The sequence below is a fragment of the Ranitomeya imitator genome, chromosome 4 (assembly GCF_032444005.1).
Source record: "Ranitomeya imitator isolate aRanImi1 chromosome 4, aRanImi1.pri, whole genome shotgun sequence".
NCBI lineage: Eukaryota > Metazoa > Chordata > Amphibia > Anura > Dendrobatidae > Ranitomeya > Ranitomeya imitator.
The window spans coordinates 359,444,880-359,463,189 of NC_091285.1; the positions used below are offsets into that span (position 1 = coordinate 359,444,880).

The 18,310-nt window shown below is 42.9% G+C and overlaps 1 protein-coding gene across 5 annotated transcripts in view; it reads right to left on the reverse strand.

The window, feature by feature from the left end:
* Positions 1-13,486: 13,486 nt before the first annotated feature.
* KMT2E (lysine methyltransferase 2E (inactive)) overlaps positions 13,487-18,310 on the reverse strand; it is a 197,802-nt gene continuing 192,978 nt past the window's right edge. For all 5 annotated transcript variants that reach the window (XM_069765101.1, XM_069765100.1, XM_069765097.1 and 2 more), the window contains one exon: positions 13,487-15,720. In XM_069765101.1, coding sequence (XP_069621202.1) covers positions 14,302-15,720 — 1,419 coding nt within the window. In that variant the 3' untranslated portion in view covers positions 13,487-14,301. The remainder of the gene's footprint in view (positions 15,721-18,310) is intronic.

Sequence of the window (18,310 nt, forward strand, 5' to 3'; positions counted from 1 at the left end):
AAAATATTTTAACCCCTTCAGAAGGATTTACATCGTTGGACGTTACAGATCTGCAGAGGGTAAGCATATTGTTGGTTTATTATGTTTTTTTACTTACAGAACGAGGGTCTTCAGTGACTGGATTGGGCGTAGAATAAAATACTCCAACAACCATTGTTTTTATTTCATTAAAATAATTTTAAATATTGTGTTTGTCTTTTATTTAACCCTTTCATTCAATTGGATTAATAATGGATAGGTGTCATAATTGATGCCTCTCCATTATTAATTAGGCTTAATGTCACCTTACAATAGCAAGGTGGCATTAACCCTTCATTACCCCATATCCCACCGCTACACGGGAATGGGAAGAGAGTGGCCAAGTGCCAGAATAGGCGCATCTTCCAGATGTGCCTTTTCTGGGGTGGCTGGGGGCAGATGTTTTTAGCCAGGGGGGGGCCAATAACCGTGGACCCTCTCCAGGCTATTAATATCTGCCCTCAGTCACTGGCTTTACTACTCTGGCGGAGAAAATTGTGCGGGAGCCCACGCCAATTTTTTCCGCCATTTAACCCCTTAATTTAATAGCTAGAACGGCCAAATTTTGCATAGACACACTACTGACATTAGTAGTGTGGAATATGCAAAAAAAATGGGGAGAAGACATGGTTTACTGTATGTAAACCAGGTCTCAAATCATGTCGGGTTTTAGGAAGGAGAAAGAAGCCGGCAATTAAATTACCGGCTTTCTGCTATATCGCGCTGGATGAAATATTAATATATATATATATATATATATCTCACTGATATATATATATATACACACATACCTATTCTATGTGTACACATTTATTCGACCTATTCTATTCTAAGCTGCCAGTGTGATTTTACTGTACACCGCACTGAATTGCCGGCTTTTCTCTCTAACAGCGCTGCGTATTCCTCGCAAGTCACACTGCTGGTCCGTGTGTGATTCGTATTTTTGGGGCTTCCATAGACTTTCATTGGCGATTCTCGGCCGCGAAACGCTGACAATCGCAGCATGCTGCGATTTCACTCGGATCCTGAATACGGCCGAGAAAATATCGGATGATGGGAGCTGCCTCATAGATTAACATTGGGACGAGTGCTATGCGATTTTTTTATCGCATTGCACTCGTCCGTATTACGGTCTAGTGTGACCCCGGCCTAAGAAGTATTATCCTTTCAACAAACTTTGCATCAGTTAACTGTGAGTACATGAGGAATATTTATAAAGGCACAGATGATTGACCTCGTGGAGACCAAAACATCCAACACCGCGGAGACACCATCACGTGTTTCTCAACGCAGTGATCCAGAACACTGCCCCCAAATATGCAAATGCATGTAGAGGAGCTGCGGAGACACCATCACGTGTTTCTCAACGCAGGCAGTGAATAGCCAGGCCTTTCCCCGGGAAGGAACAACCAAGGGAAGGGCAGCATCCAATAAAGGAAAACATCCAATAAAGGAAAACCACCTATGCCAAGCATGGTATCCATCGGGGTTTTTGCCCCTCATCAGTGTGGAGTAGGAAACTGGCTATCCTTATGTTTATAGTCCTTTTACTAGGCACTGCTCCTGATGAGGGGCAAAAACCCCAAAACAGCTGTCTGTGGATGGATACCATGCTTGGCATAGGTGGTTTTCCTTTATTGGATGTTTTCCTTTATTGGATGCTGCTCTTCCCTTGGTTGTTCCTTCCCGGGGAAAGGCCTGGCTATTCACTGCCTGCGTTGAGAAACACGTGATGGTATCTCCGCAGCTCCTCTACAGTACATGAGGAATAACAGTATTACTGACCACTAAATCAGTTGTACGACCTGGCAATAATTTTGTACAATTGTTTTTAGGAAAAACAACTATCATTTGGATTGTGAATGCAGAATTAAAAACCTAAGAATGTCAAAGACGTGTCACATTAAATCAGCTGTATTTGAACATTTCACCATCACTCAAGATAGAAAACATTATGTCTGTCAGTGTATGACAAATGATCCAGACGAAAACAAATGCTGTGAAGCCAAGATCAGTGCATATTCAGACAAAGATAAAAATGCTCCTACCAGAGCTTCTAATCTAAAGAGACATTTACAGCACTTTCATCCATAAGTACTGAAAGCAGTGGATGAGAAAGACTGCATCCAAACCAATGAACCAGTGCCCAGCTCTTCCAGCCAAACAAAGGAGCAGAGAACTTTGCAGCCATCAGTTGCAAGATATTTTGTCAGTGACAAAGTAACTGTGACAATGACAGTAGATACATTTAAAAAACAGATCATAGAGCTTGTTGTAAAGGATAGTGTGCCTATTTCATTATTTTCACGACCAGCTTTTGTGTGTCTGAATGGGGAAATGGCCCGCAAGCTTGGTGTTTCTCTGGAGAGAGAGAGTATTAGAAAATTAGTAATCGAAGAAGCTTTTAAACAAAAGAAAGAACTTAAAAAATAACTCAAGGCACACTTTCTGTTTCTTAAAATGGATGCCTGCACACATCACAGAGTGAACTATTTTGCCATCAATGTCCGATTTGTTTGTGACAAAAATGAAAGTTATCAAGACATTGGCAGTAAAAGACACCAAAGCTCATCACACCAGTGAGTTTCTCCAGGTCTTGGTAGAAAAGGTTCTGCAAGACTATGAACTTAAAAAAAGAGCAAGTTCTTTCTGTTGTAACTGACAATGCTTCAAATATAAGTACTATTAAGCTAATGAACGAGTAATGATGGTGACCAGCAGCTAGAAGAACATTCTGGGTCCACAGACACAGAAATGTTTGAAATAGAGGAACAGTTTTGTAACTGAGGAGCAAACTGAAGTTGCTTCAGATGAACAGCAACATGATAGTTTACATGATCTTGTTGAAACTGTCAATACGTTCTTTCATTCATCACATGCGCTGTGTTGTGCATACGCTACAGCTGGCTATAAGAGACAGTCTGCAAGAAGGACATGCTGCTGCACTGATTGGCAAGGTGAGAAAATTGGCTACTGTTGCCAGAACCCCTAAAGTTGACTCAATTTTGAAGAGACGTGCTGGAAAGGGGGCAATTATTGTACAAGCCACACGATGGGGCAGTACTTAATGATTCAGCGCTTGGTTGAACTGAAAACCTTTCTTGTAGACATGGCTAACCCTCAACTGACGCTAAATGAAAGTCAGTGGAAACAGGTGACTGAGCTGGAAAAAATGCTAGAGCACCCATTTACAGTGACTAAAAAATTACAAGCAGAGGACTTAACTCCAGGTATTTTCTTAAAGGAGTGGAAGAACCTGATGTTTCGCCTGTCCCGAAGAGGAGGGTTAATTGCAAGTGGCATTGCTTCATCAATGAAACAGAGAGAGGAGCAACTATTACAAAATGACATTCTTTTGGAAGCGGTCTATGTAGACCCAATGCATCGGATTCTTCTAGATGATCAGCCGCTAACTAAAGGAAAATAAGCTCTGTTTGAAATAGCAGTAAGGATGAAAGGGTTGCAGAACAGTCAGGAGGAACAAGAAGAAATTGGTCATCCTGCCACATCTTCACCCTCATCAACTGATGAAAAATTTAATTTAGAAAAATATTTGGATCACAAGGACCGTGCAAAGCGTTCCCGCATAGAAGAGTCATCCATATCAAAGAACACAGCCAGTACATTTCAGCAGAATTTTTCATGTGCGCTAAAAGAAATTTGACTGTTCATCAAAAATAACAACAACAAGCGATTCCTCTGTATCCTGACATTGTCAGAGATGTTGCCCGAGTGGTTACTGCTTTGCCACCAACCCTAGTGTAGAGAGGTTGTTCTCTGCTCTCAAAATAATTAGATCAGATTTGAGGGCATCCATGAAGGAGGATCTGACAGAGGCAATACTTTTTCTGAGGACAAATTTATAGATTTCTTCTTATTAACTGCATAACAGTGTTTATTGCATATTTACTTACAAGACTTTAGAAAAGTTTATAAAAGTTATTTGCTATATTCTAATTGTATTCTAATAAATATAGTTTTTGCTCTAAGTGGTCTGATTACTTATATGATGGTGAGAAACTGAATAAGCACGATGTTAATATTTGACAACAGTAAATTTATTGTTACGAATTGGCCATTTATGAAGGAGTCGGAACCTGATAAAATCCAGGAGTCTGAGTCGCAACTGTGGCTTACCGACTCCACAGCCCTGCTGCTAGCAATTTCTTTCTTGGGTATGATTCAGCACAAACTCGCTCCATCACTCATTGGACTGTGAAACATCATGATGTGAAACATTTTCTCAGCTGTAACCTGAGAAATGCCTAAGATTTAAAGTTCACATATTACAAACTTATTTATCTGTTCTACTGATTTATGCAAAGTTTGTTTGATTTCTATCCAAAATTATACATGATTCCCTATTCTTACAGGAATTACAGTACGATTTCTTTTTATTGGACAAAATTAATTTGAGAGCAAATTTATGATTACAAAATTTCTAAGAAGTTACATATGAAGTCAGCTTAATTTGTGCATTTCATAGTAACTCAAGATAAAAATATTGTATGACAGATGAAAACAAATGATGTGAGCTCAAAATCAGTGCATACTCAGGCAGTGATAAAAAATGTTCCTACGAGAGCTTCCAATCTAAAAAGACATTTACAACGCTTACACTCAGAATTTTTCATAGCTGTGACCGAGACAGATCACAGCGGCACCAAGAAACTAGTGCCCAGCACTTCCCGCCATGGAAGAAAGGAAAAAGCGTCTCAAACATCAGTTACAATCATTTGTCACTTACAAAATATCTTGTAACAATGACAGCATATATTTTTAACCCCTTCATGACCCAGCCTATTTTGACCTTAAAGACCTTGCCGTTTTTTGCAATTCTGACCAGTGTCCCTTTATGAGGTAATAACTCAGGAACGCTTCAACGGATCCTAGCGGTTCTGAGACTGTTTTTTCGTGACATATTGGGCTTCATGTTAGTGGTAAATTTAGGTCAATAAATTCTGCGTTTATTTGTGATAAAAACGGAAATTTGGCGAAAATTTTGAAAATTTCGCAATTTTCACATTTTGAATTTTTATTCTGTTAAACCAGAGAGATATGTGACACAAAATAGTTAATAAATAACATTTCCCACATGTTTACTTTACATCAGCACAATTTTGGAAACAAAATTTTTTTTTGTTAGGAAGTTATAAGGGTTAAAATTTGACCAGCGATTTGTCATTTTTACAACGAAATTTACAAAACCATTTTTTTTAGGGACCACCTCACATTTGAAGTCAGTTTGAGGGGTCTATATGGCTGAAAATACCCAAAAGTGACACCATTCTAAAAACTGCACCCCTCAAGGTACTCAAAACCACATTCAAGAAGTTTATTAACCCTTCAGGTGCTTCACAGCAGCAGAAGCAACATGGAAGGAAAAAATGAACATTTAACTTTTTAGTCACAAAAATTATCTTTTAGCAACAATTTTTTTATTTTCCCAATGGTAAAAGGAGAAACTGAACCACGAAAGTTGTTGTGCAATTTGTCCTGAGTACGCTGATACCTCATATGTGGGGGTAAACCACTGTTTGGGCGCACGGCAGGGCTTGGAAGGGAAGGAGCGCCATTTGACTTTTTGAATCAAAAATTGGCTCCACTCTTTAGCGGACTCCATGTCACGTTTGGAGAGCCCCCGTGTGCCTAAAAATTGGAGCTCCCCCACAAGTGACCCCATTGTGGAAACTAGACGCCCCAAGGAACTTATCTAGATGCATAGTGAGCACTTTGAACCCCCAGGTGCTTCACAAATTGATCCGTAAAAATGAAAAAGTACTTTTTTTTCACAAAAAAATTCTTTTAGCCTCAATTTTTTCATTTTCACATGGGAAACAGGAGAAATTGCCCAACAAATTTTAGGATCCATTTTATCCTGAGTACAACAATACCTCACATGGGGGGGTAAACCACTGTTTGGGCACATGGTAAGGCTCGGAAGGGAAGGAGCGCCATTTGACTTTTTGAATGAAAAATTATTTCCATCGTTAGCGGACACCATGTCGCGTTTGGAGAGCTCCTGTGTGCCTAAACATTGGCGCTCCCCCACAAGTGACCCCATTTTGGAAACTAGACCCCCCAAGGAACTTATTTAGATGCCTAGTGAGCACTTTAAACCCTCAGGTGCTTCACAAATTGATCTGTAAAAATGAAAAAGTACTTTTTTTTTCACAAAAAAATTCTTTTCGCCTCAATTTTTTCATTTTCACATGGGCAGTAGGATAAAATGGATCATAAAATTTGTTGGGCAATTTCTCCCGAGTACGCCGATACCTCATATGTGGGGGTAAACCACTGTTTGGGCACACGGCAGGGCTCGGAAGGGAAGGCGCGCCATTTGACTTTTTGAATGGAAAATTAGCTCCAATTGTTAGCGGACACCATGTCGCGTTTGGAGAGCCCCTGTGTGCCTATGCATTGGAGCTCCCCCACAAGTGACGCCATTTTGGAAACTAGACCCCCCAAGGAACTTATCTAGATGCATATTGAGCACTTTAAACCCCCAGGTGCTTCACAGAAGTTTATAACGCAGAGCCATGAAAATAAAAAATAATTTTTCTTTCCTCAAAAATGATTTTTTAGCCTGGAATTTCCTATTTTGCCAAGGATAATAGGACAAACTGGACAACAATATTTGGGGTCCAATTTCTCCTGAGTACGCTGATACCCCATATGTGGGGGTGAACCACTGTTTGGGCGCACGGCAGGGCTCGGAAGGGATGGGACGCCATTTGGCTTTTTAAATGGAAAATTAGCTCCAATCATTAGCGGACACCATGTCACATTTGGAGAGCCCCTGTGTGCCTAAACATTGGAGATCCCCCAGAAATGACACCATTTTGGAAACTAGACCCCCAAAGGAACTAATCTAGATGTGTGGTGAGGACTTTGAACCCCCAAGTGCTTCACAGAAGTTTATAACGCAGAGCCATGAAAAAAAAAAAAAAATTATTTTCTCAAAAATGATATTTTAGCCTGCAATTTTTTATTTTACAAAGGGTAACAGGAGAAATTTGACCCCAAAAGTTGTTGTCCAGTTTCTCCTGAGTACGCTGATACCCCATATGTGGGGGTAAACCACTGTTTGGGCACATGCCGGGGCTCGGAAGTGAAGTAGTGACATTTTGAAATGCAGACTTTGATGGAATGCTCTGTGGGCGTCACGTTGCGTTTGCAGAGCCCCTGATGTGGCTTAACAGTAGAAACCCCCCACAAGTGACCCCATTTTGGAAACTAGACCCCGAAAGGAACTTATCTAGATGTGTGGTGAGCACTTTGAACCCCCAAGTGCTTCTTAGAAGTTTATAATGCAGAGCCGTGAAAATAATAAATACGTTTTCGTTCCTCAAAACTAATTATTTAGCCCAGAATTTTTTAATTTTCCCAAGGGTAACAGGAGAAATTTGACCCCAAAAGTTGTTGTCCAGTTTCTCCTGAGTACGCTGATACCCCATGTGTGGGGGTAAACCACTGTTTGGGCACACGTCGGGGCTCAGAAGGGAAGTAGTGACTTTTGAAATGCAGACTTTGATGGAATGGTCTGCGGGTGTCACGTTGCGTTTGCAGAGCCCCTGGTGTGCCTAAACAGTAGAAACCCCCCACAAGTGACCCCATTTTAGAAACTAGACCCCCCAAGGAACTTATCTAGATATGTGGTGAGCACTTTGAACCCCCAAGTGCTTCACAGACGTTTACAACGCAGAGCCGTGAAAATAAAAAATCATTTTTCTTTCCTCAAAAATGATGTTTTAGCAAGCATTTCTTTATTTTCACAAGGGTAAAAGGAGAAATTGGACCCCAGTAATTGTTGCACAGTTTGTCCTGAGTATGCTGGTACCCCATATGTGGGGGTAAACCACTGTTTGGGTGCACGTCGGGGCTCGGAAGTGAGGGAGCACCATTTGACTTTTTGAATACAAGATTGGCTGGAATTAATGGTGGCGCCATGTTGCGTTTGGAGACTCCCTGATGTGCCTAAACAGTGGAAACCCCTCAATTCTAACTCCAACACACCCCTAACCCTTATCCCAACTGTAGCCGTAACCCTAATCACAACCCTAACCCCAACACACCCGTAACCCCAACACACCCCTAACCCTAACCACAACCCTAATTCCAACCCAACCCTAGCCCTAAGGCTATGTGCCAACGTTGCGGATTCGTATGAGATTTTTCAGCACCATTTTTGAAAAATCCGCGGGTAAAAGGCACTGCGTTTTACCTGCGGATTTACCGCGGATTTCCAGTGTTTTTTGTCCTGATTTCACCTGCGGATTCCTATTGAGAAACAGGTGTAAAACACTGCGGAATCCGCACAAAGAATTGACATGCTGCGGAAAATACAACGCAGCGTTCCCGCGCGGTATTTTCCGCACCGTGGGCACAGCGGATTTGGCTTTCCATATGTTTACATGGTACTGTAAACCTGATGGAACTCTGCTGCGGATCCGCAGCGGCCAATCCGCACCGTGTGCACATAGCCTAATTCTAAAGGTATGTGCACACGCTGCGGAAAACGCTGCGGATCCGCAGCAGTTTCCCATGAGTTTACAGTTCAATGCAAACCCATGGGAAACAAAAATCGCTGTACACATGCTGCGGAAAAACTGCACGGAAACGCAGCGGTTTACATTCCGCAGCATGTCATTTCTTTCTGCGGATTCCGCAGCGGTTTTACAACTGCTCAAATAGAAAATCGCTGTTGTAAAACCGCATTGAAATGCGCAGAAAAAACATGGTAAATCCGCCATAAATCCGCAGCGGTTTAGCACTGCGGATTTATCAAATCCGCAGCGGAAAAATCCGCAGAGGAACAGAATACGTGTGCACATACCGAAACCCTAACCCTACCCCTAACCCTAACCCTAGTTCTTACCCCAACCTTAGTGGGAAAAAAAAAAAATATTTTTTTTTATTGTCCCTACCTATGGGGGTGACAAAGGGGGGGGGGAGAGGGGGGGTCATTTACTTTTTTTTTTTATTTTGATCACTGAGATAGATTATATCTCAGTGATCAAAATTCACTCTGGAACGAATCTGCCGGTCGGCAGATTCGGCGGGCGCACTGCACATGCGCCCGCCATTTTGGAAGATGGCGGCGCCCAGGAAAGAAGACGGACGGTCCCCGGGAGGCCAGGTAAGTATAAGGGGGGGGAGATCAGGGCACGGGGGGGGGGGGAGGGGGGGCGTCGGAGCACGGGGGGCGGTGGACCGGAACACGGGGGGGGGGTGGATTGGAGCACGGAGTGGGGGATCGCTGTGCGGGCGGGTGGATCGGAGCACGGGGGGGGGGGGGAAATCTCTGTGCGGGGGGATCGCTGTGCGGGGGGGGGGATCGGAGTGCGGGGGGTTTGATTGGAGCACGGGGGTGTGATTGGAGCACGGGGGGGGGGAGCGGGCAGGAGGACGGGGGAGCGGAGCACAGGACCGAGGGGAGCAGACCGCAGATCGGGGGGCTGGGGGGGCGATCGGAGGAGTGGAGTGGGTGCACATTAGTGTGTCCAGCCATGGCCGATGATATTGCAGCATCGGCCATGGCTGGATTGTAATATTTCACCATTTTTTTAGGTGAAATATTACAAATCGCTCTGATTGGCAGTTTCACTTTCAACAGCCAATCAGAGCGATCGTAGCCACGAGGGGGTGAAGCCACCCCCCCTGGGCTAAACTACCACTCCCCCTGTCCCTGCAGATCGGGTGAAATGGGAGTTAACCCTTTCACCCGATCTGCAGGGACGCGATCTTTCCATGACGCATATGCTGCGTCATGGGTCGGAATGGCACCGACTTTCATGACGCAGCGTATGCGTCAAAGGTCGGGAAGGGGTTAAAAGACCTTATAGGGCTTGTGGCAAAAGACTGTGTGCCATAATCATTATTTGTATGACTAGCTTTTGCAGCTCTTAATGGAGAAAAAGCCTGCAAACTTGGTGTTTCTCTGGAAAGAGAAAGTATTAAAAAAATTAGTGATTGAACAAGTCCTTAACCAAAAGGAGGATCTTAAAAAGACTCACAAGAGACACTTTGTTTCTTAAAATGGATGCCTGCACACGTCACAGAGTGAACTGTTTTGCGATCAACTTTTGATTTGTTTGCGACAACAAGAAAATTGTTACCAAGACACTGGCAGTAAAAGATATTAAAGCTCATCACACCAGCCAGTTTCTTCAGGCCTTAGTGGAAAAAGTTCTGCAAGATTACAAACTCAGAAGAACAGTTTCTTGCTATTATGGCCGACAAGGCTTTCAATCATGATAAGTACAATTAAACTGATAAATGAGAATAATGAAGGTTAACACAGCAGCTAGAAGAAAACTGAGGATTTAACTCCTAGCATTTTTATAAAGGGTTGAAAAACTTGCTGTTTTGCTTCTCCCAAAGAAGAGGTTTAATCTGTTTTTGGGGGTTTTACTGTCTCGTCTCCCCCCCACTTCCGCTCCCCTCTGCATCTCTGCCTACGCCGTGACACATCTGTAATGGCTTGGTATGCTAAATAAAGGACACCTTATGATTTGAAGACTACGGGTGAGTGCTGCATTTCTTTTTCTCTTCTTATGCTTGGATCATTGTCAACATATGCAAAGCACCGCCCAAGCTTCTGTGGAAACGAAGCCCGCCTAGCCTATTGTGAACTACATGTGCAGTTAATTTCAACATTGACAGCTATTTTCAGTGCCGGTCATTTCTATATTTTTCTTGTGGATGTACATGCATGTGTGTTACTTGTGTTCTTGTTTATATTTGTATAGGGATTCAACTTGTGACCTATCAAACTTTTACTTTTTTTTAAGCCTTGAATCATCTGATTTTATGTTTGTGTGAGTTTCTTCCCTTTTTCTTTTCAAGTTACAACTTATTGAATTCAACATTTATATGCAACAATAAAGAAACAAACAACTACTGAAGTGCCAGAATAAATACATCTTAATCATCATAACACAACTTGCTCAGCATTTTTAACGTGAATGCATTGAACAAACCAAAAGAAAAAAGGTGATCATATCCTCAAGTGTGATTTTCTAGATACAGTCTCATCCTAATTATATGTTAAAAACCAGATTAAAATAACCAATATTTTTACCACCTATTTATACATGTTACATTTTTTTCTATTTGATCACTAAACATTTATGAAGTGTTTAAGAAGAATAGTCCAGTAGTTAAATCCTCGTTCTATAAATTATGAACTAATCAAACAATTAATAGTAGGTTTTTACACCGGCCTTTTATCATCAATGTGTCCCTTCTAGTGGGTGAAATGTAATCTTGTCCATAAGCGCTTACTAATAATGGCCATTTCCTTTTGTGTCAGAGTATGTATGGCCTGTCATGGTGCTCGGCTCCACCCGAGTCAATATCTGATTTTTGTTCACTTTTAAAATGTCTGGTTTTCTTGGATACACAAAGGATGGCGCTGGACCAGAAGGTGCAAAAAAGTCAATTCTACTTCTTCATTTTCACAAGCCGGGACCTAAATTAGAAGCCGGCGGCCGAGGACAGGAGCTGTGGCGCAGGAATAGTGCGCCACAAGGGAAACAACCTCCTGCGGCGCCAGAGCAGTGCGCCGCAGGGAGAAGCGGCGCAACAGCCTGCAGGGCTGCCGCGCTGTGGAGGTGCCCCTTGATAAACCGCAGCGCCGGGTAGTGCGCCGTGGAGAAGCGCATGGCAGCCTTAGAGCTGTCTGGCAGAAGGTGCGCCCACTGAAATTGTGGCCACAGGGGATAGGAGCGAGGCACGGCAGCCTGTAAGGGCCCCGCGCCGGATAGAAAGCCGAGGGCCGCCGTTGCTGCATGGGGGAAAGAAATGCGCGTGCCTACGGAGGTCACCGCGTGATACATGAATACCAGCCGCGCCGCTGCATGGATGCAGGCGATGACCAGGTATAAGAGGGTCGCCGTCTGGGAGCCCGTAACAAGACTCCCCCCTATGAAAGATCTGGGATGGGATGGGGAAAAATACTCACCTAAAACATCCCACGCCGATACTAACCTGAAAAAGGTATGAGACGTCCAGGGAGCTGATGGACTTCCTCGTCTCCTCAACCGACAGGCTCTGGTGGGCGAGTGGGTGGGTGACGGAGCCAGGACCACACTTCTAAGCACGCTTGTGTGCTAGGATCTTGGTCCAGGTGAAGGATCTATGAGGATACGGGGTGGCAGTACACGCCGTACTCATAGTCCGTATTGTGGGACTAGAGGTGTGACTGCTCACCCTGTATCCCTCCGGAAAACCTTAAAAGGACCGACGCACACTGAGGTAGATAAGGGTCTAATGAAAGACCCGTGTCCACCTCCTACTGACACTAAGCTAAAACTGAAGAGTATAATGCCAGTCGGTGGGGTGGGGTGTACACTGCAGAGGAGGAGCTAACTTTTTTATTTGCATAGTGTCAGCCTCCTAGTGGCAGCAGCATACACCCCATGGTTCCTATGTCCCCCAATGAGAGGCGATAAAGAAATACAGACCCCACACTTTTAGACCACAGGCTGAACAGATCTGAATTTGAGATTTTGGAATTGACAATGTAATAGTTTTATTTTTTAAATATGATCCCATCATGATCCCAACTTGTATTTTGGTTCAGATGTGGCCAAGAGCATACCCTGCTATGTGCAGTTTTTGAAATTTTGAAATTAAAGTTTTTTTTTTCAGAAATGCGTTTTAAAATTTTGCATTTACATGGGTAAATTATCATCAAAAATACTATATCTGGTGAAAGCCTGTACAGTTCTGAGTATAATGGTGTTTATTTTGTTTCTCTATCTTTTTTCTAGCCTGAGTTATGAGGAGAAATGTAAAGGCAGACAACACCGAAATTCACACTTTTTCCGAACTTTGAAAATCAATTTAAAAAAGAAAAAAATCTAGATTTTTTTCTTCACATTTTGCATTCACTGACACGCTATTACCAAATAACAAAATCTCAAAAAAATGAAAAATATAGAGGTAAAAATCATTGGTTCACTTGACATGGAGTGACCCCTATGCCAAAATGGACAGAGACTCCACAGCCGGTTCCGATGGATGTATATATATCATAGATGCAGAACTTAAAGGGACACGGTCACCTGAATTTGGAGGGAACAATCTTCAGCCATGGAGGCGGGGTTTTTGGGTGTTTGATTTACCCTTTCCTTACCCGCTGGCTGCATGCTGGCTGCAATATTGGATTGAAGTTCATTCTCTGTCCTCCGTAGTACATGCCTGCACAAGGCAATCTTGCCTTGCACAGGAGTGTCCTATGGAGGACAGAGAATGAACTTCAATCCAATATTGCAGCCAGCATGCAGCCAGCGGGTAAGGAAAGGGTGAATCAAACACCCAAAAACCCCGCCTCCATGGCTGAAGATTGTCCCCTCCAAATTCAGGTGACAGTGTCCCTTTAAGCCCCATTACTAGCAGTAATATTGTAGAAATGCTTAAAACAAAAAAGAACAGAAAATAGAGAAAACACAACACTGCAACATTTTGGAATAGTCAGGGAAAAGTGCTGACAATGCATTTTTAATGTACAGTTTAAGTGCTGCAGTTATGCATTAACGTTAATTTTTGTAAAATGTATGAAAGGACTAACCTGATAAAACGGACATAATTGTGATTTATTAACATGAATTAAAATGCCCAACCAGTGCTCAAATGTGACAGTATATTGCAAAAATTAAATGTCATATACTGTACTACTTCCACAAGGATCATACAATAAAAAAAATATGTACAATGTTTTATCAAATGAGGTGGAAGCTTTAAGCCATGTACAAGCAAATACAGTATTTACAAAACTTCTAAAGAAGTCAAGATGTTAAAACAGAACTATACATTAAATTACATTTGTGTAAATAAGAAGGGGGCAATGTAACATTGAAACTTGACTTATTTTTACACCAAATAGCACAGGAGGAAAAAAAAAATAAAACAAACATGTTAGTGCTCTTACCTGTGTATCACACATAAAAACTTACAATAGAAAACATTCACTAAATGAACTGACAAGTGACGTACATGTTATGCAATATTAGCCATACTGCATTATAACAGAACTGGAATGTTTCCGCAAAGACTCAAAATTGGCTTTCAAGCACAACTAGCAGACATTAGAAAAATTAAATTAAATTTAAAAAAAAAAAAAGGGACAGAAGAACAGGAAAATAAAAGCGCACTGGTACTTGGATTTTTACAAATTTTCATATACAGGTTTTAAAAAGTACCTTTACAAGGTACATAGAAAATATACAGTTTATTTTACACAACATTTTAAAAATGTTAAGCAGAACAAAACCAAATCTAATGCCAGCCTGAGCCATGATAGTTGTTTTGGAAAGGTGGGACCTGGGGTCTGTGAATAGGTATCTGGCCAGGCACTGTGGAGGCTTGATGCAGCCCTTGTACCCCATGGGGTAGACTTACAGACCCAGGATGGGGGCAGAACCCTGCAGGTGTTGCAATACTGTTTGGTCCTTGTGGCTGAACATGAGGCCCCTGACTAGGAAGTGGATGGTGCTGTCCAGGTGCAGAAGACTGGTGTTGCGACACAGACCCCACTGTATTATGAACGGGAGCTTGGGTTGAATAAGATGCAACAGGAGCATGAGCCCCTGAAGGAAACATTGCAGATCCTTGGTGAGTCTGTAAAAGTAATCCTTGTGATGTGGAGTGATGTCCTGAACCAACTAGGACATTAGAAGACTGAGGTGGAGGAGGTGGTGGTGGGGGAGGAGGAGGGGGAGCGTTATTTAAAACATGCTGGTGTTGTACCTGCATGCCTTGATGACCGGCTGCAACATGTTGCATGTGGGAATGATGGGAACTTGGGCCCGGTGGAGGAGGGGGAGGAGGTGGTAAATGGTGTCCACTGGTCTGTGAATGAATAAGTGTTCCAGTAGCAACTGATACAGCATGAACTGGTCCTGAAACATGTGGCTGATGACATCCTGGTGGAGGTGGCGGTGGTGGAGGAGGAACACTTGATGGTGCACTCTGCAAGTGTACAGCAGGGTTCTGTGAAGGCAGATAATGTCCAGAATTTACATGAAGTCCTTGAACTGCTGGTTGCCCCGTGGTTGTTGCATGACCCTGATTTGGACAGGATGTAAACACAGGCTGCTGGGGAATATTTCCTTTAATTTGACTATAATTTTGAAAAGATGCAGATGGTTGCTGGTTTGGATAAAAGTTTGCTGTTGGAGGTGGAGGAGGGGGAGGTGGGGCTGAGCTGTTCACAGGCTGTTGATTAAAGGGACTAAAAACAGTTGAACACTGTCCTACCTGTGCCTGGGAAAACAACTGCCCACCTGCTGGCTGTGGATTAGAAGGCTGCAAGTTTTGAGATACTGGATAAAAGTTCACATGGTTTTCTCTTGGTGTCGTTGCCACCTGATGAGAAGGAGGATGGAGAGGTCTGTATGGAGATCCTAACTGTTGTGAATGTGGCTTTGGTGAAAGGTAACCATGCTGCACAGGTGGGTGGGGTGTTGAGGACTTTGGAGGTTGTTCCAGATGAGGGGAAGAAGGACAATGTAGTTTTAAAGGTGTAGAAGGCAGCTTTTGTGAATGAGGTTGTGCAGTATGGGATTTTAAAATGGATAACTGTTTCTGATGCGGCTCCGATTTAAGGGGGCTTGTATTTTCTGTCACTGGTGTATTTAAAATTGTTTCTTGAGGAGCATCGGCCTTCAAAGGTGGTTTAGATCCTGAAGAGCAAGGCTAAAAGCAAAACAAATAATAAAATGTAATTTATTTTAGCATAACACATACAATTTCAAATTAAACATTGATGATCTTGCACACAATGAAGTTGAAAAATTCAAATGTTATTTTTAAGTAATTACAGTATGTTCACTTGTGCACCTCTGCTGTGGACCCCCTCTAGGTATGTGTACATTTAGTATTTTCAGCAGATTTTCTGCTGCAACAATCAGTGTGTTGGCAGGAAAAATGCTTAGTAAAATATGCACAAATTTTGTGCAAGTTTTTCATGCATTTTATCATTGAAATGTGTGAAAATGTTGCAAAATGTACATTCTGCAGATTAAAAAATAATCCCAAAAAGGAAACCATAAGCAGCATGTGCATGAGATTTCAGAAATTTCATTAACTTTGCTAGTACTGTATAACTAACGAAGCATGCCGTCTTTTCCTGTGCTTTAGGTGTTTACTCGCCAATAATTTTTATATATTTCTCTGTCTGTTAATAAAGTTATTTGAATTTTACTGGCCCTTTGTGAAGGTAATCTTTTTGGTGTGTGTACTGTATAACTATTCAAAAACACAGTGTGAACAGCCCCCATACGTACTCTTTCTTGACCTGTCTGGTTAAAAGATTTGCATGCCTTCTATTAACCAAATAGAATTTGCTAATATTTTTAACGCTCTGTACAGTAAGCAATGAATGCAGAGCCGGGATGAGGGGTAGGCACCTGCCTAACTGATGGGGGAACACTTTGAAAAAGAAAAAAAAAACTAACAAAAAACCTGAATGTCTACAGTCGCCTGACATCTTCCTTTGGATGCAGACATTCAGCATGGAGGGTGCAGGCACGGAGGGGAGCAATGTCACTCATTGACACTGCTCAACCAGCTCTGTTCTACGACCTGGCCATCGCTCCCTACCTGCTCTTAATTGCATTTGTGTCTATTAGCAGCACGGTGGCGCAGTGGTTAGCACAGCAGCCTTGCAGCGCTGGGGTCCTGGGTTCTAATCCCACCCAGGACAACATCTGCAAAGAGTTTGTATGTTCTCTCCGTGTTTGCGTGGGTTTCCTCCGGGTACTCCGGTTTCCTCCCACACTCCAAAGACATACTGATAGGGATTCTAGATTGTGAGCCCCAATTGGGACAGTGATGATAATGTGTGCAAAAACTGTAAAGCGCTGTGGAATATGTTAGCGCTATATAAAAATAAAGATTATTATTATTATTAAAAGCAATTGCTGTACACACTGCCTGGGACAGGAACAGAGGAGCTGTAATCAGCCCCCCATTTCCAGCCTGCGCCTTGATGGAGAAGGTGAATGCAGGGGATGTTGGATGGCATGCTACAGTGATGTCATTGTGCCGTCCAGCGTTCACTGTTGAACTTTAAAGCAGAGGAGACAGTGGACGGGAGCTTGGATTAGGGGAGTATGCACTATATATATATTTATTTATTTTATTACTGTGCAGGGGGCATAAAATGAGGGGATAAACTGAGGGTCTGTGCAGTGGGGGGATAAAATGTGGGGCTGTGCAGATGTGGGGAAATAAAATGAGGAGCTGTGCAGAGGGGGAAATAAAATGAGGGTCTGTGCAGGGGGACAAAAAATGAGGGGCTGTGCAGGGGAACATAAAATGAGAGGCCGTGCAAAAGGGCATGAATTGAGAGGCCATGCAAAAGGGCATGAAGTGAGAGGCAGTGCAAAGGGGCATGAAGTGAGAGGCAGTGCAAAAGGGAATGAAGTGAGAAGCAGTGTAAAAGGGCATGAAGTGAGAGGCAGTGCAAAGGAGCATGAAATGAGGGGCTGTGCAGAGCTACAGCAAAGTATATGAGGAGGTGTGGTGACCATACTGTCTATGGGGCTGTCGAGGGCATTATACTGGGGGCTGTGGTGACAGTACGGGATAGGACACTGTGATGAATATCATATTGTTTTACTGTTTGTGGGTCATAATACTGTATGAGGTGCTGTGGGAGCCATCCATAATATACATGGGGGCTGTTTTGGACATCATACTATTTATAAGCATCTGTGGTGGACATCATCCTATATATGGGAGGCTGTGGCGGTGACCATATTATACATTGAGGAATTATTGTGGATATCCTACAGTATGAGTGGCTGTGGTGACCATCAATGTGTAGGGGGACGGAGAGGAGTGATTACAGCTTGAATAGGGCAGCTTGGGACAGATTGAGGGTGAAAAGGGGCACAGAATGGATGTGGAGAGAAGATAGGGTGAAATAGAGGCACAATATGGAGAGGGGTCAGCATGGCGGGGGGGGGTACTGTGTCGGCATGTGCTTCAAAAAACTAGAGAAGAGGGAGGTCTGCAGAGAACAGCTGTGGATGTGAAAAGTCATCATGGTGTCTAGACAAGATGGAGATCAAAACAAAGACGACAGCAAGATGTAATCGATAAGGTACCTGGATGTAAATGTTTATTTGTGATACTGACTAATTCTCATCAGTACAGTGGTTCATGTATGGTCCACAGTTTGATGATGGCTGTTAACACCCTGTATCTACTTACATTTGTTAAAGGGAACCTGACAGCAGGGTTATGCATAGTAACTTACACACACTGTCAAGTCAGCGCC